Source organism: Panthera pardus, unplaced genomic scaffold, assembly GCF_024362965.1.
Source record: "Panthera pardus isolate Hobbes unplaced genomic scaffold, ASM2436296v1 HiC_scaffold_17, whole genome shotgun sequence".
Taxonomy (NCBI): domain Eukaryota; kingdom Metazoa; phylum Chordata; class Mammalia; order Carnivora; family Felidae; genus Panthera; species Panthera pardus.
This window is the reverse complement of record NW_026526732.1, coordinates 74,448,501-74,463,359: the sequence shown is the minus strand read 5'-3', so window position 1 is coordinate 74,463,359 and position 14,859 is coordinate 74,448,501. Positions and strand designations below refer to the sequence as shown.

Genomic DNA, 14,859 nt, shown 5'->3' with positions numbered 1-14,859 from the left:
AGGTTGCTACCAAAGAAAATCAATTTTTATCTTTACTAAAAAAGAAGCTATTTTAGTAACCTGATTGTAGTTCTAAGAACATAGAGTTCACGGTGGATGGCTGGCTTAGACTGTAAAGCACGCAACTTTTTTTTTTTTTTTTTTTTTTTAGAGAGAGAGCACAAGCTGCAGGGAGACGGGCAGAGGGAGAGAGAGAACCCCAAGCAGGCTCCACACCCCATGGAGCCCAACATGGGGCTTGATCCCATGATCCTGGGATCATGATCCAAGCCAAAATCAAAGGTCAGACACTCAACTGATTGAGGAACCCAGGCGCTCTGAGCATATAACTCTTGATCTTGGGGTCATGAGTTCAAACCCCACCCTGGACATAGTTTACTTAAAATAAATGCTCTTTTAAAAATAGAAATCTTGACTAATAAGGTAATCTTGGAAATTTTTATTGGAAAATTTTCCCTATATATTGAAAGGCAGTTACCATTTAAATTTAGGTTTCCTTAAATTTATAGGTTTAACATGAACACAAGACTTTAAAACAATCTGAATTTCAAGCACTGCTTATACTCTTCAATTGTGTTAAGTTTGAGATATATCCTTACTTATTCAACGTAACTAAGAACTCTGTACCAGATGTCCTATTTACAGTTCTATTTACTTCTATTTTCAGTTAAAATAATAATAAAACAGATTAGCTCACTTTATTTCTTGGGGCTAAGATGAAATCTCCAAGAAATATCCCTATCTAAAATCCTTTTAATGTCCTAGGTTTTCACACATTGATAGCACATCATATATTATTCTTAAATTGGCTTAATCCTATTTATTGAATCAGCCCTGCCAAATTTCATAGCTTTGCTTTCTTCTAGTGTAAACCATCATATGAAATTGTTACTGATCATGGTGGAGGATGGGAAATTGCAATTAACACATATACTGTTAACAGTGAATTTGAAGAGTAGCAGCAATACTGAATAGAAAATAATCCTGAAGATTCTTCCTGTAATTACAGAGTACAGAAATATCAGATTTTCAAATGTGGTCAGATGTTTTAAAACCATGGTTTTGCTCCTTAAGTTACCTTTAAGCAGAGGTTGATAAATTTTGGTTTTTGACTTCTATAGCTAAGTTACAAACCCATAACACAAGGAAGAAAAATTAGCTAGTAGACTTATTTACACCCCAGAAAAGCCACAGGCAGGACTTTTATCTTGGTGTTCTCTTATTTATGTTCCTCAGGGGTACTTTGTTGATAGTTTTAAAGTACCTAGAGCAAGAAGACTTTACTCTTTTGGCCTAAGTGGATTTTTGAGGGGTTGGCTGGAGGTGGAACACAACGAAAAGGTGAAGTGAAGGGCACCTAGCTGGGTCAGTCGCTGGAATGTGCAAATCTTGATCTCAGGGTTGTGGTTTGAGCCCCCACATAGGGTGTAGAGTACTTGGATCAAATGTAGCTGGATGTGAAAAGAGAAATTAACAGGACACATTAACTGACAGAGCAGAGCACTCTGTGTTGTTGCACATAACACAGAGAATCCAGCCTGGACAGTAAAACAGGAATCCACATAAGATGTGATATGAAGCCATGAATGTAGATGAGACCAAGAAGACAAGTACAGATGAAAAAAGGGAAATAAGGACAGATAAGAACGAGGTGGTCAGAGATTAGAGAACCAGCAAAGTGCCAAAAAAAGACTTTTCAAAGATTCAATGTAACAAATGACTTAGAGGGTAAAGTTTTGTTTTAAGTGTATTTTGAGAGAGTAGGCATGTGAGTGGGGAAGGGGGGGGGGGGAGGGGGAGACAGAGACAGAGAGAGAGAGAGAGAGAGAGAGAGGCAGAGTCCTAAGCAGGCTCCGTGCCGACATGTTAGCGCAGAACTCGACATGGGGCTCAATCTCACAACTGTGAGATCATGACCTGAGCTGAAACCAAAAGCCAGAGGCTTAACCTACTGAGCCACCCAGGCACCCCAAGGTTAAAGCTTTTTTAAAAAATGTTATTTTCATATCAGGCTACTGGTGTCCTGTGAACAGCTCTTTAAAAGAGAGGAGAGAGGAAAATCAACCTAAAGGAGTATCATCCCAAAACTGCCAAGCTACCTAGGAAAATGTGGAATAAAATGCCTTTATCCTAATAATGTAAAACGCATGGTTTCAACCTAAAGAGAGTTTACTGGGGCAGGGAGCTGTGGGAGGGGATTTGCTGGTGCTTAGAATCCTTATGCTATTTTGGATTGATTATATGCTAACCCTATAATTTTGAGAAAACATTTGAGCTATTAGTAATAAATCATATTTCAGAGATTGGATTAGCACTTAGACTACCTTTTATTTCCTAATCAGGTTCATTTATATTAGTATTATACCAATTGAATTTTGCCTAGAACTATGTAACTAAGGGACTTGAGATAAACGAACACTAATTCTAAAGATTAAAAAAGTTACTACCACAGGGGCACCTGGGTGGCTCAGTCAGTTAAGCATCCAGCTCTTGAATTCAGCTCAGGTCAGGATGTCGATGTATATGGGATCGAGCCCACATTGGGCTCTAGGCTGACAGCACAGAGCCTGCTTGGTATTCTCTCTCCTGCTCTCTGCCCCTCCCCCACTCACACATGAACCCTCTCAAAAAAAAAAAAAAAAAGAAAAGAAAAAAGTTACTACCACAAAGGGGAACCATATTGCTCAAATATTAGTTGACATCTACATTACTCAGACTGATTTCCACCTAGTGCAATATTAACACTAATTTAGAGAGTCGAGGTAATTTCAATAATGCTCTGTGAACTATATGGGCTTGATACAATTTTCTTCTTCCGAATATACAGGTTCCAATGTTTCCTTAACTGCAAGAGAAATAAGCATCCTACTTACTCCCCTCAAAGAATAATAACTAAGTTATCACAGATGTTCCAGAAAATGTTCATACATGTAAGCTATTACACGTTGATTACAGTATGAATTGTCTTTTAATGTAACACTTTATATTTTGTGAAACTAAGTCTTCACAAAAGTATGTCTTCACAAAACTATGAATGCAAAGAAACAGAAAATCCTCTAGGCAGAATGTTACCAGAAACATAAGCTGTACCTTATAGAATGTTGAGAGACAGAAAAATACCAAAATATAATCTTTTCACCCAGGACCAAAGAGATTATATTGTGTTTGCACATAGTTCCCTCATTAAATGCCTCAATGATTAGGAAAAAATATTTTTATTATTGTTTTCACCTAGAACTATTAGGAAACTAAAAAGTATTTAAATCATTGAAATTGTGACTGTATTAATGCACACAAATTTGGTTGAGCAATCTATACACACACACACATCAGGCTTAGTAGAATGGGGAAGCCATAGGAGATTAGCATGCCTTATGTCCATTAATGAATGGGTCTAGGTATATTAGTTAATAAGATTTATTTTCTTCTTCAGTTTCCTGGGGTATGTGCATGTGTTTCCAGATACTACTATTGCCATTAAAAATTAGCTAAGATTTCTGGTACCAAAAATTTCAAGTCAGTTTCTCCCTTGGTATTTAATATAAAACTTAATGTTTTAATACCTGGAAGCAGTCCTTAAGAACAGCTAAAATGATCTAAGATGTTCAAATTGCCTTTATGTGGAAAAATTTTAAAGGACTTAGACTGGAATCAGCAAAGAGTATATGACGAAAGTCATTATTTCCACAACAAGATTAACATGGATTCTCATCAAATCTGGGTATGGTAGGTTTGAGAAATCTCTACCAAAATAAAGAATGTAGTCACATTACCAGGTAAAATAGCATACATGAAGGTAGCTGTGTTAAATATAAATGGAAAAACAAAATGCTGCACAATGGGTTTCGTTTTAAATGTTCAGAAATTAAATACTAAAACAAAACCTATTTTACTATTCCCAAAGGTTTTTCAAAATACTCTGCGTTGTCCAGTCAAAAATGTCACTAAATTTTCATGTTTAGTCACAAAATGTCTTCTATGTACCCTTTTAACATGCTAGGTGATGTTCTCTTTTCCAGTAAGATTTATTCAAACTTCCCCTGGACAGTTTATTTTAAACAAGCCATCAAAATGAACGTGGTAATACAGATTAAGATGGTTTCTTCTAATAAATTCAAAATAATGTACACATATTGTTGTATTTTACTACCCAGATCCATTTAAAAGTAGCACTTTTTATACTAAGTTGCACATTTTAGGTACAAACGATGTAGAACTGAGGCTCATATTAATTTTTTGCTTACAAGGATACAAGAAACAGGAGCCATTTTTCTTGAGAGGAGTGGGAAGGAAAAGGCAAGACCTCTGCGTAGCAAGTAAAAGAAGATATTTAAGCAGTTGAAGGTTATAAAGCTGCTTTGAGGGTCTAACCACCTCCTCACAGCAAATAATCTGCCTGGAAGGAGTCAAAACTCCTGCAATCAGGCACTCTTCTTTCAGGCATGAGGGGGTACCTTGCCTGCCTGCCTGCTCCCAAGGAAGCTAAAAATAAAGCATATGTTTTTCTCATATGCACAGCACATAGTTATGTCGGTGAACAGGCATAGTACACCAGTCTACTTTTATCAAATCCTTCTTTCATAAAGAACCGCCAAACATTTGAGAAAAATTAGAAAAAGTAAATAACTAAAGTGAGCTAATATTTCAATGCATCCTGTAACTGGTCACTTTTTAAAAAACCTTTAAAATTCAAGAATGAGAAAGATAGTCTATATATAAAATAAAAACAGACTGCTCTGTTGGTCAAACTTAAAGTCAGTGTATGCTCTGGAAGAGGGAAAAATAAAAGGTAGTATTTCTTATAAAGTATAAAAAGCTACAGTGACAAATGAAAAAAATAGCTTAAATATAAGAGAAATCAATGCAGTACAATTCTTCCAAACCAAGCTCCAAAAAAGCAGAAAAACTGAAAAAACTGAAAAACAAAATTCTCAGCAACAAAAAAACTCTTAAGTCTTCCAGTTAAAAAGCAAAATAAATGAAAACCTATGCAGTCTCATCAAACCTTAGAAAACGAAGCTAAAAAAAATCTGAATGTGTAAGAAAAAAAATTACCTACAAAGCAAGCACTGCATTCGAATCAAGACTATTATAACACAGGGCGGGGCGCCTGGGTGGTTCAGTCAGTTGAGTGTCAGACTCCTTTTTTTAAATTATTTAACATTTATTCATTTTTGAAAGAGCATGAGCTGTCAGCACAGAGCCCGAGGCAGGGCTCAAACTCATTAACTGTGAGATCATGACCTGAGCTGAAGTCTGACTGAACCATCCAGGTGCCCCAAGTGTCAGACTCTTGATTTTGGCTCAGGCCATGATCTCATGTTCATGGGATCAAGCCTTACACCAGGATTTGCACAGACAATGCAGACCTGCTTGAGATTCTCTCTCTCCCTCTCTGCCCCTCCCCCACTCATTCTCTCTCAAAATAATTAAAAAGAAAAAAACTGTTGTTACACCAAATAATGGAGCAGTACCTCCAAAGTTCTGATGGAAAAGGATAGTGCAGCTAGAATCCTATGTCCAAACTGTCAACCAACAGTGAGGGTGAAACATTTTCCAGTGTGCAAGACGGTTTACAGTTCATGTAACCTTTCCTGAAAATATTACCAGAGAACATATTGCAGCAAGAACAAAAGGGAATCTAAGAGGAAGCAATGGAACCTAAGAAAAGTGGAGTCCAGCAATGGAATGGAAAAAAAAAAAAAAAAAGAAAAAAAAAAGAATCCTAATATGACAGTAGTACACAGCACTAAATATGATTAAATAGCAAAACAGCTTATAAAAAGAAAGGTAATTAGAAACTCAAAAAAAAAAAAAAAATCCAAGTCATGGTTTGTATTTTAGCTATGGCATGAATCCAAATAAAGGAACATTAAAAGAATTCATTTTATTTCTACCTTAGAATTTTGCCTTCCCAAGGACACAAATTTTATCAAAATAGGGTTATCTATGAATCTAAATACATTACCATTATAAATGCTACGTTTTGTCTATCTTCAGTCTAGAGGCAAAATAAAAGATAACCTGTTATAAAGTGCCATAAATCTGAAAAATGATAGCAGGAACCGGGAGAGGAAGGAAAAGTAATAAAATATCGAGGGGCTCCTAGGTGGCTCAGTAGGTTAAGTGTCCAATTCTTGATTTAGGCTCAGGTGGTATCTCACAGTTCATGTTTGCAGACAGTGGGGCCTGCTTGGGATTCTCTCTCCCTCTCCCCTGATTGTACTAGCTCTCTCTCAAAATTTTTTAATGAACTTAAAAAATAACATATTGAGTGTGCTTCTTTATATAGTGAGGATCAAACAGATACTAAAATTGGTATAAGTAGAGGCTTAAGTGTAGTTTGAGTAATAAAGGTAATCAACTGAATTTAAAATAGTTCGGCAAAAGAATAGAACTAGTTTAAGCTAAACTCCTCACAAGGGGTAACTACTACCTAAATTTAGTAATTAAGAGAGATGTGCTCCCTTTGCCCCTATCCCCCACTCATGCTCTTAAAAGGAAAAAAAAAAAAAAAAAAAAAAAAGAGCGAGAGAAACAGTAACCACTATATAAGAACTACAGAAGGGGTCCTGTCTGTAAATTGGATGGTGTGAGGAGATGCAGACTTTCTGTGCTATCTGAATGCTATTTCATATGCTGCACTAGCTCCTGCTTTCCAGGTATAACTCTTATACAATTCAGCTAAATTATCAACTAAGTATATACAACACCTTTCTCCACTACTCAAAGTAGGAGATACAGTATCATATGAGATGCCTTAAATTCAGAGCCTCTGTTTTTAAGTGATTTAACTTCAACAATCTACCAACTGAAAGGTAAATACAATTATTCATATGCATGCAACCAATCATTGCTCATTATTGTAAAATGTAGTAAGTAGCGATTAGTTAGAAATACCTGTGTTTTTTTTAATTAAAAAAACTGTTTTCAAGACTTTCACTTCAGGTTAGCCTTCATGCTTTTCTCAGGTATAATCACTTATCCTCTCTAAAGTACTCTGCAAAACAAGCCTAAACAAATTTTACAGACTTAAAACCAACTATACTTCATGAGCAAAACAAGAATTCAATCTTTAAGTATTCCTTCCTCATAGAGGTTTGTAATTGGAATGCTGTTTCATTCAGCAACCTGGAATTAAGCTAAAAATCAACATAAAGGAAAAATTGCTGAGCTGGGTTATAACTTCAATACTTAAAAAAAAAAAAAAAAGCAGTCTTTATATATATCACAAGGCCAACTGTTCCCTTAACTTCCAATTTTGATTTTTTTTTAATGTCAGATGTACAATTTAAATGTGAATCTTCATGATCTCAATTTACTTAAAACATTAGCATTACATGTTCATTTTAAAAAGCTTTCTAATGTATATTCAGTGGTTCCAAATTTTTATTCCTTTTTTCAAGTTAGCAAGCCATAATTAAGCCTAATTCAGCAAATAAACTAAATTTCTACCAAACCGAAAAATATTTAACTATTTTTAAGTGCCTAACCCCTCTGAGTCAGATTTCCCTGCCCTGGAGGAGCTTCCATTCTAAGAGGCAAAAGAAACCATAAAGAGAAGAAATTGAGTTAACTTCAAAGAATAAGTAGCACTGGTAATTTAAACAGACTGATAAAAAGACACTTGGCCCAGATAAACTGAAGTAACTACAATTATGTCCTGCTGGGGCCCTAACTATGGCTGATGCTGTCCTAAGTGCTAAATGGATCCTCAGGAAACCAAGAGATCAACTAACATTTCCTGATATAATTTTAGAATGTTTTTTTCATCATTATTTTAATTCTATTTTATAAAGGAATCTGAAGCTGGGTTCCTAAAGAAAAAAGTACCTGTCATTAGTGTTGAAAGATTTTTAAGAATTCAATTTGTGCAAATTCATGGGGATTTTAACTATTTCAAGAAAAAAGCAAGGGAAATATTTTTTTCAAAACTACATGTACTGCATTTGCATGTGGCTGCAGAGAATTAAAAAGCGTATCTACCAATTTTCATAGATGACCTTTGACATACTGTTCATTACTTTTGGTTTTCCTACAAACTCCTTCCAAATATTGACAATATATCAAGATACACAATTAGTATATATACTTTTGAAGTATTTCACATGTTAAGGAAATTAAAGCAATTTCAGAAGCCTAATTCCTGAGCCTTCCAATTAAAGCAACATAAACACTAACATATTAAAGACACCTGAAAAATGAAGTCATAAGGGGTGCCAGGCTGGCTCAGTCAGTAGAGAATGTGACTTGGGTTTGTGAGTTTGACCCCAGAGTTGGGTGTAGAGATTACTTAAAATCTTAAAAAAAAAAAAAAAAAAAAAAAAAAAAAAAAGTGTTTTTACTCATGACATAAAACAGATGCATAGTTTTACTTTGTGTTCAAATGATGCAGTACTGACATTTTCTAATTCCCATAGGAAAAAACTGGGACACCTAAATTCAAAAGCAGTATTATATCACACAAATGACATAATTATTCAGATTTCCTTTACCTCATTTGAACTTAACAGCATTAAAAGAGCCACATCACATCAGATGTAATGTTAGAACTCTTCTGGTATGTTGCAGGTTTCTACACTTAGACCCGATTTTGAAATCTAAAGACTCTTCTACAGATTTTATATCATGAACAAGCCCATATCCTTTAATCGGTGGTAACAGCCTGTCTACATCAAAAACCCTTGTCTTTACCCTGAAGTAAAACTTGGCTGTAGTTCATAAATGATAGAAGATACTGATCTCCTTAGGTATCCTAAAATTCTCTCCAAAACAGTATTTTGTCACAACAATCTTTTCAGAATACAGACTGAAAGCCTAAATCAATCAATGACACTTAATGAACATTGCAGATAACTGCCTTTAAACTCCCCTCAGATTAGAACTTATTTGAAACCACTTTACAACGTGAAAAATCAGATATTCACTGAAGCCTGTAAATTATTCTAAAATGTGTTAAAAACACATTCTAGGAAACACTTGGAAGACACTAATTTCCAAAACAGTTTATTAAGATTTCTTCCTTACCCAAGTCTTATTCAGCAGTCTTGATTTCAACAAAAAAGTACTAGTTTGGTCTCTGCACAGGCAGTCAAATAAAGCAACATAAATTATTTTTAAAATGCTCTAGCAGTATTTTTCAGGTATAAAACTTCCATGACTGCCCTGAAAAGACAAAAGCTTCTTTTCACTAAATATTAGCACAAATCTTGGTTATCCTAAATACAAACTAAAATCCACATGAAGTGACCTACTAAAGCCATTTTTGTCCGGATGAAGTGGCAAAACTACCACTACCTGCCCCCACCCTCCAAGAAATTCTAGGGCTATGAACCAAACCCTTCCAATGTATTTACAAGTTCCCCATTCTTTGATGATTTGCCATCCTAGCTTAATGGAACCCATTTTAAGCTGAATTCACCTTCCTAGATGTGCAACATTTTATTAAAACAGATCATTTGTTCACTCCACTCTCCTGATTCACTTGCAACCTGAATCATTTCCAACCCTTCAGAGAAAGATGGTGATAGAGAATGGAAGAACACTGCATGATAGGGTATGTTCCCAGAAAACCAGAACCAAGTTACCATTAACTTCTTCATTGAGTCCACTGGCATGTGTGTGACCACAGAATATTTTCACCAAATAAGTGAAGACCAACACTCTATGTTTACATCTCCCCATCATGTGCTTGAATTAGGGATCTTGGGGCATCTTTTTTTTACCATTGGCTAGTCACTTTGCATGTATAATCAAAAGGCGAAGAGCTCTAAAGATTCCAAGTGTCTATTCACAAGCTGTTAAGTGAAAAAAGATGAAATGGAGGACACCCACAATAATTCTTGGACTCCTGGAGATCCTAAGACATGCTACAAAAATAGGTCTTTATTCTTAGGAAAATATAGTCAGAGCTAGCTTCCTTATGCTATACATAAAATCTTAACATCAGAGGCAGTACAGATAGTACAGATAGTTTTTGAACTGATCTCCAAACAAGCACAAACCCACTACGTTTAAAAGAACAGGTAAGTTGAGGTTTTTGGCAAAAGACAGTACTTCACACATCTAATCCAAATCAAAGAGCCTGCAGACAGTTGTTTTCAGTGAGATGAAAGGAATGAAATAAATATAAATTCTATGGATAAATAAATGTAAGAGACAATTTAAATAAGCTAAGAGAACTAATATTTCTTTTAAATAAAAGTACTAGTCAGGTACAAGCTTTTGTTTCTCAATGCCAGACTTCTAAATGTTTATCAGACTACTATTAAAATATTAAAAACCTAATCCTGGACCAGAGCATTAGTTATAATACTGTTTTGCATTCATAAAAAAGATGGTTTTTCCAACTGAATGCTTCTGGTCCTGAAAAATATTTTATGTATATTACTGAAGGCAGACTGTGGTGCTAATAGAACTTATGTCTTAAGTACTTTTTAAAAAAGTGACAGACCAAAAAGTCCATCTATTACTTTGCCCACAGTTAAAAATGTCTTTGAATATTGGTTTATAATTAGCATCTTAAGAAAAGTAGTGGCATGCCCTATTGAGTGGTATCACTGAGTAAATGCTACACTTTAAAACATCATCCTCACAAGTCTGTTCATTTTATGTATTGTTAAAGTTTTTTATTCATTCATTTTATACCCACCAATCAATTCCTATGGTCAGATAAAAATTTGGTTTTATGGAATACATCACTGGGGAGAAAATGGTCATGGTGGGTATTAGGAATCTGAACATTTACTCTAGGGTTAGCTCCTTCTCCTAAATGCATGAAGTCTTCTACATTTAATTTCTCCCCTTAAAATAGAAACATGTCTTACTCTATAATAACAAGGTGATCTTTTGCTGTTTCTGATCAACAGTGACTTTGGCTTAGCAGTCAAAAAAAGCTGCCCTGCATGTGACAATTTTGTCCATCTAGCATGTATTCATCCTGGTTTTAAGTCTTCCCAAATATATACAATACCCGAGATCACCCCATCAATCCATTCCTATTAAGTTCCTATTTTATCATGAGGAAATGTTTGTATTTTGTCAAATCAGATTTGCAATTGATAAATTTCTCATGATGCTACAACCACCATCATGAGTGTGCAACCGCTCTTTTTTGTGCTCAACCCCCACTTCATATCTAGTATCTGATTTAATTGCAATGGCTGAAAATCTTCCACAAAAAGCATGTTTGGGAAAATATACAGAACACAATTTTCTCACAAAGCAAATTTCTGAAAACTGATTAACTGAATTGATGATCACTTTTGATTGCCAAGTAGTCTGCAGAAACAAAATCTTGCGTCTGTTTAGGTAACTCAAGTTTTCTTGTTTAACAATCAGAATGCTTTAAGGATACATTTTTCACCCCAAGGAAGGGACTTGACTCTTGGATTTAAGACCCATTCCTTGACAATATATACAAAATTTGACTTATCTGTCCATTCTTTGAAGCTGTCAAAGCCAAGAACCCATAAACAAATCACAAATAGCAATAACCTACATTAGTTAACATTCCCCTTTTAACAGGTTGACATTTTTACTAAAGGATTAGTTATTTTTGCATTTCCATTTCTCATATCCCATGACATTCCATATAAATTGCATTATTGCTTTATAGGCCACACAACATTCAAAAGTATGTTTATATGCATTGCCTGTTTTCCTTGATCTCTTATTGATAAGAGTTTGATGCTGATTTTACTACAGAAATTTAAGTTTGAAAATACCAGTTAGTATTTCTTCTCAGAACTTAATTGTTCACATCACTAATCACTACATGCATATTTAGCTCTGATTATATTGCTCAAAAACTGCACCCATTATCAGAACAGTGCAAATGATATTTAATTTTAAAAGTAATTATAATGGCTTGAATTCAAAGTTATTCAAATGAACACTGTCAAGTAATTTCACTTGAGCGTGTATAGATTTCATCACCACTGTTTACATTACCCATCAATTCCTTACAATTTCTTTTTATCATCAGTTTTCCCTCCCAAATCCCCAAACTAAGAATGCCAAATAGTCTTGGAAACCCACAGCTCCATAGTTTAATGTTTTCTTAAGAACACATTTGTGAACTCACAAAAATGTTCATCTTTCAACTCTGACAATGCAGTTCTTACTTAAGTCAAACAAACCCATCCTAAAATCCCAACAAATAATTCTGAGAATTAACTTAAACACCTTGACAGTGTCCCTTAAAAAAGGGTATGACAGTAAAGTGCCAATAGGCATGGCAATGACCTCTTTGATGGGATCATTTAATTCCTTGGAACTGGGAAACGCCAGCACCAAAGATTACACTGAGATTCAATTTTACTGAAGGCTACATTTAGTTTACCCACTTTCCACAACCTATTGTACTCATATGTTAGAATGAAATGTAAATGTTTTGTGTAGCCCTCAAACTTACACTAAGATTTGAAAGAGATGTACTTTAAAAAAGCACGGGGTAATATATAAAATCAGTGGCAGAAAGTTTCATTAAGCACCAGGAACTAATTTTTGTCACCCCATACTCATTTTGTAGGTAAGTTTCAATAACCGGCAAGGCACATTTACATATATTCCAATGAATACTTATTGACAAATTTTAAATTACACTCTATGTCCCAGCTATCCCAGTAACTGACATACAACATACTAAAATGGTTTATTAAGGTAACATAAAAAAACCAATTAATGTGAAACATACAGGCTATTGGCAACCACTATTCTAAAATTATGTAAGTACAAATAAACATACTGAAATGTGTGCAATTCTAAGTTTTTAAACCAGAATATTTCTACACTAACACACATTTATATTAATGACACATAAAAAAAATAAAAACTTTATTACAAAAATAAGTTACACTCGCCTCCAGCTTACAGTATAAAACAATTTTATTTGCAGGAATGCAAAATGATTGTTTGCCATGAGCATTTTGAACATATGACATGTCTAATTTTGTTAAATTTGCATTTACTGGGGGAACTGGTGTGTATAAAACCTTAATTAAGTATAATAAGCTCTGATCTTCATCGTGGTGCCTATTGGGTATGTGATATAACTGCAGTATCCCTTTGGGGAAGGGGAAAAGGGATTTCTTTATACCAAGTCCTAATTAAATTATAATTTCACTTTTGACTTTAAGCTATCAATTTAGGACTTGGCAAAAAATTTTTGAGGGTGATTCAATAGAGGATGCTTCACCACTGAACACTCACTGTCATCAAGGTGCTTTAGAAAATTAAAAACATAGCACAAATGATTGTACTCTATTCTACAAGTTATCATGACCTGCATAAGAAATGGAAAGCTGATTCACATTTTTGCAGTGATCAGCAATAAGAAATGCACTAATGAAACATACCTTTTACCTAAAAAGCTAAACTACAGCCATATACTAATTTCTATGATTTATGAAAAAACTTCAAAATATCCAAATGTCAGGCTTCGCTGTACAATTGTCAGTTTTAGTCTGACTTTTTTATAAAGGGACACTGCAGTATTTAGTACAAGTTCGGATGCACTTTTTTGAACATCTGATGTCTTACAAAAGTAACATCTTGCTAAACTATTATACATCCAAATAACTACAATATCTGAAGAAGCAAGGCTGCTTTTTCAGCCACAAAATACGACAAAAGCAAGGCCTGTTATGATGGTCATGAGGAAGTCTTACAAGCCTCTGAAACTAAAGGCAACTAAGAATGTTACATTTGGTATATTAAAATCTTACCCTCATATCATTTAACAAGCCTTGCTTTTATCTACAAAGATTTTCTATGTACAGTACAGACAGGGTATAGTTCAATCCTCTGCTACTGAGGTAGTTAACCAACCCTTTAAAAAAGGTTCTGAAAAGAACCACTATCTGGAATGCCTGACTAACCAGCTCTGATGATTACACCTGAAACTGCATATCTGAACACAATTCAAAAGTGATTACTATAAAAAAGATATAGACAATCATGATTAACCTTGGTGAGCAGAAATAAAATTTAAGGATACCAACAATGGCATTCATCTATACCACTGCAATAAAATTTAAATGCACAAATTCAAGAGAATATTTCAGAAAACCACTGCTGGGATCCTTAATTTAAAAAAACAGGGGAAAAATCTACTTAGAGCAGATTTTTTAAAGAGAAGAACTTTATTCTTTATTAAGATACCATGCTAGAAGTTATGAAGGATTTCTGTTGGAACACATTTGGAAAATAGAGTAGCTTTAGTTTAATAACTTGCACTGCAGAGAAAATTGTTAAAGAAATTCATATCAAAGTCCAAGTATTAGTTCAATGTCCTGTATTTGATTCCATGATCTTCATAGGAAGGTCTTCTGCAACAGAATATGCTCCTATACAGCCGAGATATTTAAGGTTGCTTGATTTCCTTACCATTACTCCACTGCAAGCTTCTGGTGTAATCCCACATAGCAAGTCAGTCTTCATTGTAACAGGTCAGGACCGGCCTCGACCCCTTTTCCCTGCTAGCCAGGTAACAAAAGGAATCAGTTAGATAAATCATTTTAAATTAATAATGTGTACATACACAATGATAACATTAAAAAAGTAAATAAAAGCTTCAACAACAGTAATTCTTAGCATGTCTAACCAAAAGGTTTCCTTGAATAACTATTAACTTTTCACTTGTTTTGAGGAGAGGTTATAGTTTGTTTTTTGCCCTTTGTTGGGAGAGGGTGAGGGGACAGGGATGGACTGAATTGAGGTTTGAAAACCCCATTTTGTTCACAAACTGATTTTATTTAAAAAAAAAAAAAAGAAAAGAAAAAAAAAGAAAATCTAAAGGAAAACCTAACAGAAGTTACACCTTAAGGCATTTGCCCCCATTAACTTTCAAGAAATTCC

General features: G+C 34.6%; 1 protein-coding gene across 3 annotated transcripts in view; it reads right to left on the bottom strand.

Moving 5' to 3' along the window:
* Positions 1 to 9,865: 9,865 nt before the first annotated feature.
* The window catches only part of SYNCRIP (synaptotagmin binding cytoplasmic RNA interacting protein), a 31,298-nt gene continuing 26,304 nt past the window's right edge, over positions 9,866 to 14,859 (bottom strand). For 2 of the 3 annotated variants that reach the window (XM_053904667.1, XM_053904670.1), the window contains one exon: positions 9,866 to 14,480. In XM_053904667.1, the coding sequence (XP_053760642.1) occupies positions 14,439 to 14,480 (42 nt within the window). In that variant the 3' untranslated portion in view covers positions 9,866 to 14,438. The remainder of the gene's footprint in view (positions 14,481 to 14,859) is intronic. The other variant, XM_053904668.1, reaches the window with a different exon arrangement.